We start from the raw sequence: 12,819 nt of genomic DNA, 5'->3' as shown, positions 1-12,819 counted from the left end.
GAAATACAAAAGATCATGAGAGATTACTATCAGCAACTCTATGCCAATAAAATGGACAACCTGGAAGAAATGGACAAATTCTTAGAAATGCACAACCTACCAAGACTGACTCAGGAAGAAATAGAAAATATGAACAGACCAATCACAAGCACTGAAATTGAAACTGTGATTAAAAATCTTCCATCAAACAAAAGCCCAGGACCAGATGGCTTCACAGGCGAATTCTATCAAACATTTAGAGAAGAGCTAACACCCATCCTTCTCAAACTCTTCCAAACAATATCAGAGGAAGGAACACTCCCAAACTCATTCTACGAGGCCACCATCACCTTGATACCAAAACCAGGCAAGGATGTCACAAAGAAAGAAAACTACAGGCCAATATCACTGATGAACATAGATGCAAAAATCCTCAACAAAATACTAGCAAACAGAATCCAACAGCACATTAAAAGGATCATACACCATGATCAAGTGGGGTTTATTCCAGGAATGCAAGGATTCTTCAATATACGCAAATCAATCAATGTGATACACCATATTAACAAGTTGAAGGAGAAAAACCATATGATCATCTCAATAGATGCAGAGAAAGCTTTCGACAAAATTCAACACCCATTTATGATAAAAACCCTGCAGAAAGTAGGCATAGAGGGAACTTTCCTCAACATAATAAAGGCCATATATGACAAACCCACAGCCAACATTGTCCTCAATGGTGAAAAACTGAAACCATTTCCACTAAGATCAGGAACAAGACAAGGCTGCCCACTCTCACCACTCTTATTCAACCTAGTTTTGGAAGTTTTAGCCACAGCAATCAGAGAAGAAAAGGAAATAAAAGGAATCCAAATTGGAAAAGAAGAAGTAAAGCTGTCACTGTTTGCAGATGACATGATACTATACATAGAGAATCCTAAAGATGCTACCGAAAAACTACTAGAGCTAATCAATGAATTTGGTAAAGTAGCAGGATACAAAATTAATGCACAGAAATCTCTGGCATTCCTGTACACTAATGATGAAAAATCTGAAAATGAAATCAAGAAAACACTCCCATTTACCATTGCAACAAAAAGAATAAAATATCTAGGAATAAACCTACCTAAGGAGACAAAAGACCTGTATGCAGAAAATTATAAGACACTGATGAAAGAAATTAAAGAGGATACAAATAGATGGAGAGATATACCATGCTCCTGGATTGGAAGAATCAATATTGTGAAAATGACTCTACTCCCCAAAGCAATCTACAGATTCAATGCAATCCCTATCAAACTACCACTGGCATTTTTCACAGAACTAGAACAAAAAATTTCAAAATTTGTTTGGAAAAACAGAAGGCCCCGAATAGCCAAAGCAATCTTGAGAATGAAAAACGGAGCTGGAGGAATCAGGCTCCCTGACTTCAGACTATACTACAAAGCTACAGTAATTAAGACAGTGTGGTACTGGCATAAAAACAGAAAGATAGATCAGTGGATCAGGATAGAAAGCCCAGAGATAAACCCACGCACATATGGCCAACTTATCTTTGATAAAGGAGGCAGGAATGTACAGTGGAGAAAGGACAGCCTCTTCAATAAGTGGTGCTGGGAAAACTGGACAGGGACATGTAAAAGTATGAGATTAGATCATTCCCTAACACCATACACAAAAATAAGCTCAAAATGGATTAAAGACCTAAATGTAAGGCCAGAAACTATCAAACTCCTAGAGGAAAACATAGGTAGAACACTCTATGACATAAATCACAGCAAGATCCTTTTGGACCCACCTCCTAGAGAAATGGAACTAAAAACAAAGATAAACAAATGGGACCTAATGAAACTTCAAAGCTTTTGCACAGCAAAGGAAACCATAAACAAGACCAAAAGACAACCCTCAGAATGGGAGAAAATATTTGCAAATGAAGCAACTGACAAAGGATTAATCTCCCAAATTTATAAACAGCTCAGGCAGCTCAATAGCAAAAAAACAACCAACCCAATCCAAAAATGGGCAGAAGACTTAAATAGGCATTTCTCCAAAGAAGATATACAGACTGCCAACAAACACATGAAAGAATGCTCAACATCATTAATCATTAGAGAAATGCAAATCAAAACTGCAATGAGATATCATCTCACACCAGTCAGAATGGCCATCATCAAGAAATCTAGAAACAATAAATGCTGGAGAGGGTGTGGAGAAAAGGGAACACTCTTGCACTGCTGGTGGGAATGTGAATTGGTACAGCCACTATGGAGAACAGTATGGAGGTTCCTTAAAAAACTAAAAATAGAACTACCATATGACCCAGCAATACCACTACTAGGCATATACCCCGAGAAAACCATAATTCAAAAAGAGGCATGTACCAAAATGTTCATTGCAGCTCTATTCACAATAGCCCGGAGCTGGAAACAACCTAAGTGTCCATCATTGGATGAATGGATAAAGAAGATGTGGCACATATATACAATGGAATATTACTCAGCCATAAAAAGGAACGAAACTGAGCTATTTGTAATGAGGTGGATAGACCTAGAGTCTGTCATACAGAGTGAAGTAAGTCAGAAAGAGAAAGACAAATACCGTATGCTAACACATATATATGGAATTTAAAAAAAAAAATGTCATGAAGAACCTAGGGGTAAAACTGGAATAAAGACACAGACCTACTTGAGAACGGACTTGAGGATATGGGGAGGGTGAAGGGTAAGCTGTGACAAAGCGAAAGAGAGGCATGGACATATATACACTACCAAACGTAAGGTAGATAGCTAGTGGGAAGCAGCCGCAGAGCACAGGGAGATCAGCTCGGTGCTTTGTGACCGCCTGGAGGGGTGGGATAGGGAGGGTGGGAGGGAGGGAGACGCAATAGGGAAGGGATGTGGGAACAGATGTGTATGTATGACTGATTCACTTTGTTATAAAGCAGAAACTAATAAAAAATAAAAAAAAAATAAAAATAAAAAGAAGAATATATATATATATATATATATAAACTGAATCACTTTGCTGTACACTTGAAACTAACACAGCATTGTAAATCAACTATAGTTCAATATAAACTAAAAATTAAAGAAAGAATGAATGAAACAGAGAAAGAAGGAAAGAAAGGCACCACTGAAGATTTTCTTTTCAGGGTATTTTTTGGGTTGCTTTGGGAGAATTTGGGGAAGGAAGGGTGGTATCAACAGATGTGTGTGCTCATTAGACCAATTTGCTACACTCTCCCAGAAGGCTTCAAAATGCAGCAAATCAGAACATGTCCCTGCTGTGCTTCAGGCTGACTGGCCTTACTTTATGTGCCATGAATGTGCCATGCTGCTTCTCACCTTAGGTCCTTTTCTTGTGCAGTTCCCTCTGCCTGAAATGCTTTTCCCTTATACCCAGCTTCCTGGGTAACTCCTCCTGGACCTTTAGTTCTCAGCATGGATACCCTTTCTCAGGGGGAATTTTCCCAGCCCCCCTTCACTATGGGTGGTAGACCCTCTTACCACTGGGTACTTGACAACTCTGGTGTAGAGGCTAAATTTGGTTGAGTGCTGCCAGACAACTGTCCAGAATGGCTGCTCAAGCCCAGACTCTCACCAGCAGTACATGAAGGTTCTTGTATCCCCACATGACTTCCAGCACTTCGTGTGATTTCTAATTTTTGCAAATATGATGGGTGTAAAGTAATATTTCACTGTTTTTTCTAAAATTTGCACTTCTCTAATCATTAGTAAAATTAAGCATGTCTTCATATGCCTGATAACCCCATGGCTTTCCTCTTTTGTGATCTGTCTGTTGCTATCCTTTGTCCATTTCTCTTTGGGGTTCCTGTCTTTTTCTTGCTGATTTCCCAAAGCACCTTTATATTCCGGATGTTTAACCTCTGGTGATTTCAGCCATAGCAAGTAGATATTTGCTGTTATGTCTGTTAACTTTGTGTATAGGGGCTTTCATTAAACAGGAACTGTACATTTTTTTTGGCCGTGCCGTGTGGCTTGTGGGATCTTAGTTCACTGACCAGTGATTGAACTCATGCCCCCTGCAGTGGAAGCAGGGAGTCCTAACCACTGGACCACCAGGAAATCCCCCAGAAATTGTAAATTTTGATGTGTATACTGTCATTAACATTCTTCCTTGTGGTTTGTGCTTTTGAAGTTTTGTTCAGGAAGTCCCTCCCCATATCAAGGTCACATAGGCTATTTTTTTCTATTAATTTATAGTGTTTCCTTTTACATGAAGGTCTTTAACCTGTCTGGAGTTACTGTTTGTATATGGTGTGAGGTAGGGCTCCAGCTTATTTTCTTCCAGTTTTCCAAGCACCATCTACCTTTCTGGCCTTAGAACACATCCTAATACCTGGTAAGTAAAGTCTACCTTCTTTACTTCTCTTTTTCAGAATTAATTTAACTCTTCACAGACCTTTATTCTTTTATATAGATATTTATTTATTGAGATATAATTCACATACCATAAAGTTCATCATTTTAAAGTGTACAATTCAATATATTCTCTCAGAGCATTAATGTCTTCATCTGTAAAGAGAACAATTCCATCTCAAGAAATTGCCGTTGGGACTAAATGGTATTTTAAAGGTACTTTTGAATAAAAGGAAATTGTTAATTGTTAGATAAAGATATCTTTACTTGAAATGAAGATAAGTCATATATTGCCCTAAAAAAAAAAAGTGTACAATTCAATGGTTTTTAGTATATTCAGCCATCACCACTATCTAACACCAAAACATTTTCATCACCTCAAAAAGACACACTGTACTTATTTGCAGTAACTGCCCCCCGCACCCACTGCCATTCCATTCTCTTCTCCCCTCAACCCCTGGCAACCACTAATTAACTTTCTATCTCCATGGATTTGCCTATTCTGGGCATTTCACATAAACGGAATCATGCAATATGTGGCTTTTTGTGTCTGGCTTTTTTTCACTTAGCATATTTTCAAGTTTCATCCATATTGTAGCATGTATCAGTACTTCATTTCTTTTTATGGACAAGTAATATTCCATTGTATGGATGTACCTCATTTTGTCTATCCATTCATCAGTTGGTAGACATTTGAGTTGTTTCTATTTGGGGGCTATTATGAAAAATGCTGCTTTGAACATTCATGTATAAGCTTTGTGTGGACTCTTTATATACATTTTGAAATGTTTTATTGATTTTCTTTAAAATATTCAGCTGGGATTTAAATTAAGATTATATTTAAATTATATATTAATTTGGATATAATTGAAATATTTATAATATGAAATAGTCTCATCCAAGAGCATGAAATGTGTCTTCATTTATTCAGATCATCTTTTATAACTATTAGTGAAGTTTAACATTTTCTCTATAGAAGTCTTTTTTTTTTTTTTTTGGCCACACTGTGCAGCATGTGGGATCTTAGTTCCCCAACCAGGGATCGAACCCATGCCCCCGGCATTGGAAGCATGGAGTCTAAACCACTGGACCGCCAGGGAAATCCCTCTATAGAAGTCTTATTATCCCATTTATACTAGTTTCCTATTGCTGTGTAACAATATTACCATAAGCTTCTTAACTTGAAAAAACATTAACTCACAGTTTCTGTGGGCCAGGAGTCAGGGTGTGGCTTAACTTGGTTCTCTGCTTAGGGTCTCACAAGACCCTAAGGTGTTTACCAGGGCTGCAGTCTCATCTGATGCTCGACTGGGGAAAGATCTGTTTCCAAGCTCACTCAGGTCGTTGGCAGAATTCAATTCATTGAAGTCATAGGACTGAAGGCTTCAATTTCTTGCTGGCAGTCAGCTGAAGGCCACCCTAGGCTCCTAAAGGCCACCCTCTGTTTCTTGCCATGTGAGGTTCCCCAAAGTGGCCATTTGTTTCATCAAAGCCAGCAAGGGAGTGGGAGTTGCCTCACAAGTTGATCATTTCAACCTCATTTTTAGCATAATTATCTACATGTAATCATGTACATCTGGTCACCGTTGGACACACACACACACTCAAAGGGAGAGGATTACCCAAGGATGTGAACATCAGAAGGCAGGGATCATGGGAGTCATCTTAATTGCATGTCCATTACATCATCCCTGGGTATATACTCTTCAGGTCCAAGGGGGATGTGTATAAGGATTTTCATTGTAAAGTTGTTTGTAATACTGAGGAGATAGAGGCAGTTAGAATAAATGGATTAGATATATTCACAACATAAATGGATCTTTCTTTTCCTCACTTTTGATTTATGTCATGTTACCATACTTTAATTCCAACCAAAATGAAAATATCTTTTTTTTTATCTGATTATAATAGTAGTACCTATTCATTGAATCTTTCTTCCCCAGACAACTGAGAAAAGTGTAAAGGAGAACGTGACAAACCATCAGTTATCTCTCCCTGCCCCCAGTGACATGGCCTTCCATACCACTGACATGCCCTTCCTAACATTTTTCCCCCTATGGATACACAAATTTTACCAAAGTTTTGTTTCCTTTGATGAAGGAATGCAAAGAAATCCTTTGAATCCTTTTGATGCTTGAAATCCTTTTGGAACAATATATGAGTAAAATCTATCAGTGTATCTATCTATATATCTATGGAAAACCAAGTAGATACAGACAACAAAATAAAGACAGACGGGAGGAGTGTTGTGGAGATGAAGGGAGAGAAAGAATCAGAGGCAGGGAGAGACAGATGGGAGGGGAAGACAGAGAGAGCTATGGACACATAGGGTCAGAAAGAGAAACACAAAGCCATGGAGAGATGAAGATACTGGCAAACAGACAAGGAGAGAATAGAAAGGAACTTTTATTGAGCTCCTGCTGAATGTCATTAAACCTTCAAAGCCACTCTGGGAAGCAGTTACCAGTAACCCCTTTATGCAGGTAAGGGGCTGCACATTAGAATGGTGAGCTGACCTATGTATGGTCACATCACCTGGAATGAACCCATCACCCTGTAAAGGCCCTGGTCCATAGGGCATCCATAACTGTTTATCCAATGAACAAAGTCATATATCTCCTCCCCAAGGAGGGAGAGGCCGACACCAGACCCTCATTCCCCTCCACTGCGTCAATTTTTCCTGCCTGTCTGCTGAGGCGACAGCAAGGTCTGTTGCCCTGGCAACTGCCCTCCGACCGCCATGGCAACCGCCTTCGCAGTCTCCAGCTCGCCACCTTGCCCCTTGGGCATCTCCATGGCAACGGGCGGGATGGAGGGGCTGCGGGAGCTCCTAGGCTGCACCTGCGTGGAGTGGCGGGAGGGGGTGGGCAGGGTTCCCCGGCGTGCGCAGCCGCAGAGCACCGCATCCGTGTCCGCTAGCCCAGGCGCTGCGCACTTGCCAGCCAGTCAGCCCGTCCGGAGCCCGGCTCGCTGGGGCAGCATGGCGGGGTCGCCGCTGCTCCGCGGGCCGCGGGCCGGGGGCGTCGGCCTTTTGGTGCTGCTGCTTTGGGGCTTACTCGAGCCGCCCCCCGCGCTCTGCGCAAGGCCGGTAAAGGTGCGACCCGGGTCGGGCGCGGGGTGGGGGTGGGGTGGAGGATGCTACCGGCGAGGGTCGGTGCCTGGCCTCTGGCTCCTCATTCTCGCTGGTCCTGCTCCCGGGACGTGCGGAGAGATCGGCCAGGGTGGCCGGGGGTCCAGCCGCCAGTCTGCACCCAGGCCATGCCGGGGTTGGTCTCTTGGGTGTGCGGGTGGCAGTGTCCGGGGCTAGTCGGGCCGCCGCACTCTGCCGGTCCGCCCGGGCTCGGCCCGCCCGCCGCCTGTGGCTCTGTCCGTGGGACTAGCGCGCTTTAAGGCAGGGGGTGCGGGCATCGGTTTGTGTGCGCATGATGTGATGATAGGGACGTGAGGGTGTGCTCTCCCTGTGTGTGTCTTTTCATGTAAGAGCTTCCGAGCATCCATACAAAGGTGCCAGTGTGGGTCCGGGTGTGCAGTGTGTGATGCTTCTGCGTGTGACTTTTCTCAGTGACACTGTGTGCTTGTGAATTCTATGGTAATGGCGTGACTTATGGGCGTGTCTTTCTGTGTGTCTGTGTGGTCTTGTTTTTGTTTGGGAGAGAGTGGTCTCTGCATCCCTGAGTGCATATCCCATTTTGGTTCTGTTGAACTGAGTGACTAGGATTTTGTATGTGTGTTCACGAGGCTGTTCCTCCCTCCTTCTTTGTGGAGCTGTGTCATTGTGGGGAGAGGAGCCATGACGTCTCTTTCTGTGCTGCATTATGTCTTTAAGGGTGGTGCTTGTTCTTGCATCTGGATGGCTTGGCGATTGTAACCGCATGAGCATCGGTGTGCATGAACATGTGCAGTTCCTTGCGTGTGGATGTGGCAGTGTTGAGTTGCATATGTGACATCTCAAGGCCTGTCAGTCCAAATGAGTGTGTGTGAGGCCATGATTGTGTGTGATTCCCCGGGGTGTCTGAGGGGTGGTGGGCATCAAGGGCACTTGGAGCACATCCTCTTCATGAAGAGTTCAAGGCTGTCTGTGTCAAGGATGGTGTTTTTCTTAATTAAATATTTTTTATATATGACATAATACATTTAAACATATGTATATACAATGTAATAATGATAATAATGATAACCCTCTTGTGTACCCATTACTCAGCTTAAGAAATCGAGCATGACCAATCGTTAGAAGCCCCTGGGTGCCTCTCCCTAAGGCAGCCCCTCTTCTCCATAATTATCCTGTATTTTCTGTTAATTGATCCCTTACTTTTGTTTGCAGCTTATCACATATGTATGTATCGCTAAACAATATCTTGTCTAGTTTTTCCTCACAGAAATGGAATCATACTGGGTGTGTGGCTCCTGGTAGTCACTAGGGGTCACTAGGTAGTCATCAGGGTGTCTGGTAGTCGCAGGCAGTCTGCAGTGGAATTCTGTAACTTGCTTTTTTTTTCTCTACATTGGTTGTGAGATTCATCGCATTGAAGTATGTGGCTATAATTCATTTATTTTTATTGCTGCATAATTTTTTTTTTTTTTTTTTGCGGTACGCGGGCCTCTCACTGTTGTGGCCTCTCCCATTGCAGGGCACAGGCTCCGGACGCGCAGGCTCACCGGCCATGGCTCACGGGCCCAGCCGCTCCGCGGCATGTGGGATCTTCCGAGACCGGGTCACGAACCCGTGTCCCTTGAATTGGCAGGCGGACTCTCAACCACTGCGCCACCAGGGAAGCCCATGCTGCATAATATTTTATCCCTTGTGTATATCATGGTTTATAGATACATTCTTAATACGTCAGCAACAACATTTGGGTTGTTTCCAGCTTTTCTTTCTTTTTTTTTCCTCCCTTCACTTTTATGTTATTACAAACAGTGCTGCTGTAGTTCTTCATGCACTTGTGTCCAGCAGTATATGTGCAAAAGCTAGTCTGGGGTGTAACACCCCAGGAGTGTGGCATAGGATATGTGCATCTTTTAAGACATTGCCAAATTGTTCCTCAAAGGTATCTTAACAATTGAGTTCCCAGCAGCCGTGTATAAGAGCTTCCATTTTTTCTATATCCATGTCAACATTTGACATTATCAGACTTTAATTTTGGCAATCTTTTGGACGTATTCTGCATAGTGTATCTCACTGGTATTTTAATTTGCATTTTCCTGATTACTAATGAGGTTCACTATTTTTCATTTGTTTAGTAACCTTTTTTGTATTTTTTTCTTTAAAATTTATTTATTTATTTATTTATTTATTTATTTATTTATTTTTGGCTGTGTTGGGTCTTCGTTTCTGTGCAAGGGCTTTCTGTAGTTGTGGCGAGCGGGGGCCACTCTTCATCGCGGTGCGCGGGCCTCTCACTATCGCGGCCTCTCTTGTTGCAGAGCACAGGCTCCAGACGCACAGGCTCAGTAGTTGTGGCTCACGGGCCCAGTTGCTCCACAGCATGTGGGATCTTCCCAGACCAGGGCTCGAACCCGTGTCCCCTGCATTGGCAGTCAGATTCTCAACCACTGCGCCACCAGGGAAGCCCTAGTAACTGTTTTTGGTTCCTCTTTTGTGAAATACTTGATCATCAGTTTTGCCTATTTTTATATTAGTTTGCTTTTCTCCTACTGCTTTTTAGGCATTCTCTGTTTATTGGACATTAATCCTTTATTGACTGTTTGTGCTACAAGCGTCTTCTCCCACTCTGGTTTTACTTTTCGTTCTTTTTAGGGTGTCTTGGGATAAAAAGAAATTCTTAATTTGAATGTAGTTAAAATTATTTGTCTTTTCCTTTCCATTGTTCCCAAATTTGGATCACTTGTTGTTCCTGCACAATTTATTGAAGGAGTTGGTCCTGTCCCCACTGCTCTGCAGTGTCCCCTCTGTTGTAGCAAGTGTCAGTGTGTGTGGACCTGTTTCCAAGCTCTGTTCAATCCTATTCCTTCCGCTGCAATCGAATCTGCGGTTTAACTTGCCCATTTAATTTTTGATTTCATTAAAAGTATTTTTCTAGATGTTCTAGATGTTTCTTTTTCAAATCTTCATGGTCATTTTAATGGTCATTAGTTCCTCTCTTATACTTTTGATAGTCTTTTATTTCTTTAAACTTATTGAAATTGTTTCAAAACTGCCTGAACTGAAAATTAGTCATTGGGTAATTTATTTTACAGATGGACTTGCACACATGCCAAATGATATATGGACACGGTTATTCATCCCAACATTATTTATGAGAATAGCAAAAGATTGGAAACACCCTAAATGTTCATCAATTGGGCTGGTTAAATAAACTATTATACATCCATACAAAAGAGAATCAATACAGAAGAAAGGAAGGAAGAGAGAGAGAAAGGATGCTCTTAAGGTACTGATCTAGATCTAGATTCCAAAAAGCAAGGTGCAGAACAGTCTGCTACCTTTAGGGTAAAACAAGTGGACAACAGGAAGCTATAAAATGCAAATACAGGTTCCTGTTGTCCACAGCATCAATATAGAAAAATCCATAGCCGTCATATCTACCATCGCTACTCCTATGAAACAAACAAACAAAAACAAACAAACAAACCAAAAAACCTGGTCTTGGGCTTCCCCGGTGGCGCAGTGGTTGAGAGTCCGCCTGCCGATGCAGGGGACACGGGTTCGTGCCCCGGTCCGGGAAGATCCCACGTGCCGCGGAGCGGCTGGGCCCGTGAGCCATGGCCGCTGAGCCTGCACGTCCGGAGCCTGTGCTCCGCAACGGGAGAGGCCACAACAGTGAGAGGCCCACGTACCGCAAACAAAACAAAACAAAACAAAAACCCTGGTCTTCAGCAGCCCTGGGACAAGTTCTGAGTCACTAGGAAATCGTTAGGGGTGGTGAATCTAGGGGTCTTTGGTGGTCCTAAGAGTGTCCAGAGATATTTGGGGGTCTCCGTTGACCTTAGGGGTGTCTACTCATATTTGAGGGGCCACGGTGCCTTTGTTGGCATGTTGGCATCTAGGGATATTTGAGATCCACGGAGTCCCCCGGGTTGGGGGTCCCTGGCCTGACGGACGCTGACGACCTCTCGCTCCCCACCTGTCTTCCCGCAGGAGCCCCGCAGCCTGGGCGCAGCCTCTCCGCCCAAGGCTGAGGCCAGCACTCCCCGCCGCTTCCGGCGGGCAGCGACTCGAGGAGAGGCGGCGGGGGCTGTGCAGGAGCTGGCGCGGGCGCTGGCGCACCTGCTGGAGGCCGAACGGCAGGAGCGGGCGCGGGCCGAGGCGCAGGAGGCTGAGGATCAGCAAGCGCGCGTCCTGGCGCAGCTGCTGCGCGTCTGGGGCGCGCCCCGCACCAACGACCCGGCGCTGGGCCTGGAGGACGACCCCGACGCGCCAGCCGCGCAGCTCGCCCGAGCCCTGCTCCGCGCCCGCCTGGACCCCGCCGCCCTCGCAGCCCAGCTTGTTCCCGCCTCTGCCCCCGCCGCGGCACTCAGACCCCGGCCCCCAGTCTACGACGACGGCCCCACGGGCCCAGATGCCGAGGACGCCGGCGACGAGACGCCGGACCTGGATCCGGAGCTGCTGAGGTCCCCCCCACAAGGGGTGGTCGGGGCGGGGGCGGGCGCCTACATCCCGGGAGGAGGAGGGCGAGGAGCGGCGGGGGCCTGCTTCACGGGGTGGAGGTGCGAACACCTAGGTCCTGGAACCCTGGGAGGGAATTTTCTAGTCCTGGACCTAGGGTGTGGAGGCAGAGATGCCTGGCCAGCTTCCTTCGTCCGAATGGGAGGCGGGGAAACTATAGTTTCAGGGATGGAAGGCGGAGACATCTGTCTCCTGGAAGCAGTGGGATGCCTGGGTGGGAGGAGGCTGCCAGGTCCCCAGGCGGTCAGGGGTAGCGGCGCTGTCCAGGTCCTAGGGCCGGGGCGTTGGCGCACGGACACGTCCTCACTGCATTCCGCTCTGCTGCCCTGCAGGTATTTGTTGGGGCGGATCCTCGCGGGAAGCGCAGACCCCGAAGCTGTGGCTGCCCCGCGTCGCCTCCGCCGAGCCGCTGACCAGGACCTGGGCCCTGAGGTCCCCCCTGAGGGCGTGCTGGGGGCCCTGCTGCGCGTAAAGCGTCTGGAGACCCCCGCACCCCAGCCCCCAGCGCGCCGCCTCCTGCCTTGAGCACCGCCTGGATCAGCGCGCCGCCTCCTGCCCCGAGCACCGCCTGGATCCTGCGCGTACTCCGGGGGCCCAGGACCGCCTCGCCCCTGACACCCCGACAGCCAGTTGCTGCCCTGGAACCCCAAGATCCCCACCCCTGACCCCACAATAAATATGATCTGAAGCAACTATGTGCTTGTTTGAGTGGCAGTGTCTAGGGGGCCGGTGGACTGGGTGGAGACGGCTGCCCTCAGACAAGGGGAAAGGGGCCCCTGCCCTCCATCCTGCACTTTTGAGACAACCCCTGCCTCAGTCTTTGCCTCTCCTCACTGG

The 12,819-nt window shown here is 45.7% G+C and overlaps 1 protein-coding gene across 1 annotated transcript; it reads left to right on the top strand.

Moving 5' to 3' along the window:
• Positions 1-7,325: 7,325 nt before the first annotated feature.
• PCSK1N (proprotein convertase subtilisin/kexin type 1 inhibitor) lies at positions 7,326-12,668 on the top strand. Its single transcript, XM_079728312.1, has 3 exons — positions 7,326-7,452; positions 11,455-11,927; positions 12,315-12,668. The coding sequence occupies exons 1-3, from the start codon at positions 7,339-7,341 to the stop codon at positions 12,505-12,507; spliced, it is 780 nt and encodes a 259-aa protein (XP_079584438.1). The 5' UTR covers positions 7,326-7,338; the 3' UTR covers positions 12,508-12,668.
• Positions 12,669-12,819: the final 151 nt, after the last annotated feature.

This window comes from Hyperoodon ampullatus (assembly GCF_949752795.1).
Source record: "Hyperoodon ampullatus genome assembly, chromosome: X".
Classification (NCBI taxonomy): domain Eukaryota; kingdom Metazoa; phylum Chordata; class Mammalia; order Artiodactyla; family Ziphiidae; genus Hyperoodon; species Hyperoodon ampullatus.
The sequence above is the reverse complement of the archived record's forward strand: the minus strand, read 5'-3'. Positions and strand labels throughout refer to the sequence as shown.

What these genes read in the sequence shown, in the direction of transcription:
- PCSK1N (XM_079728312.1), top strand. Translation starts at nt 7,339, where the DNA reads ATGGCGGGGTCGCCGCTGCTCCGCGGGCCGCGGGCCGGGGGCGTCGGC. An exon ending in TCTGCGCAAGGCCGGTAAAG is followed by an intron (nt 7,453 to 11,454) that starts GTGCGACCCGGG and finishes GTCTTCCCGCAG; the next exon opens with GAGCCCCGCAGCCTGGGCGC. An exon ending in CTGGATCCGGAGCTGCTGAG is followed by an intron (nt 11,928 to 12,314) that starts GTCCCCCCCACA and finishes GCTGCCCTGCAG; the next exon opens with GTATTTGTTGGGGCGGATCC.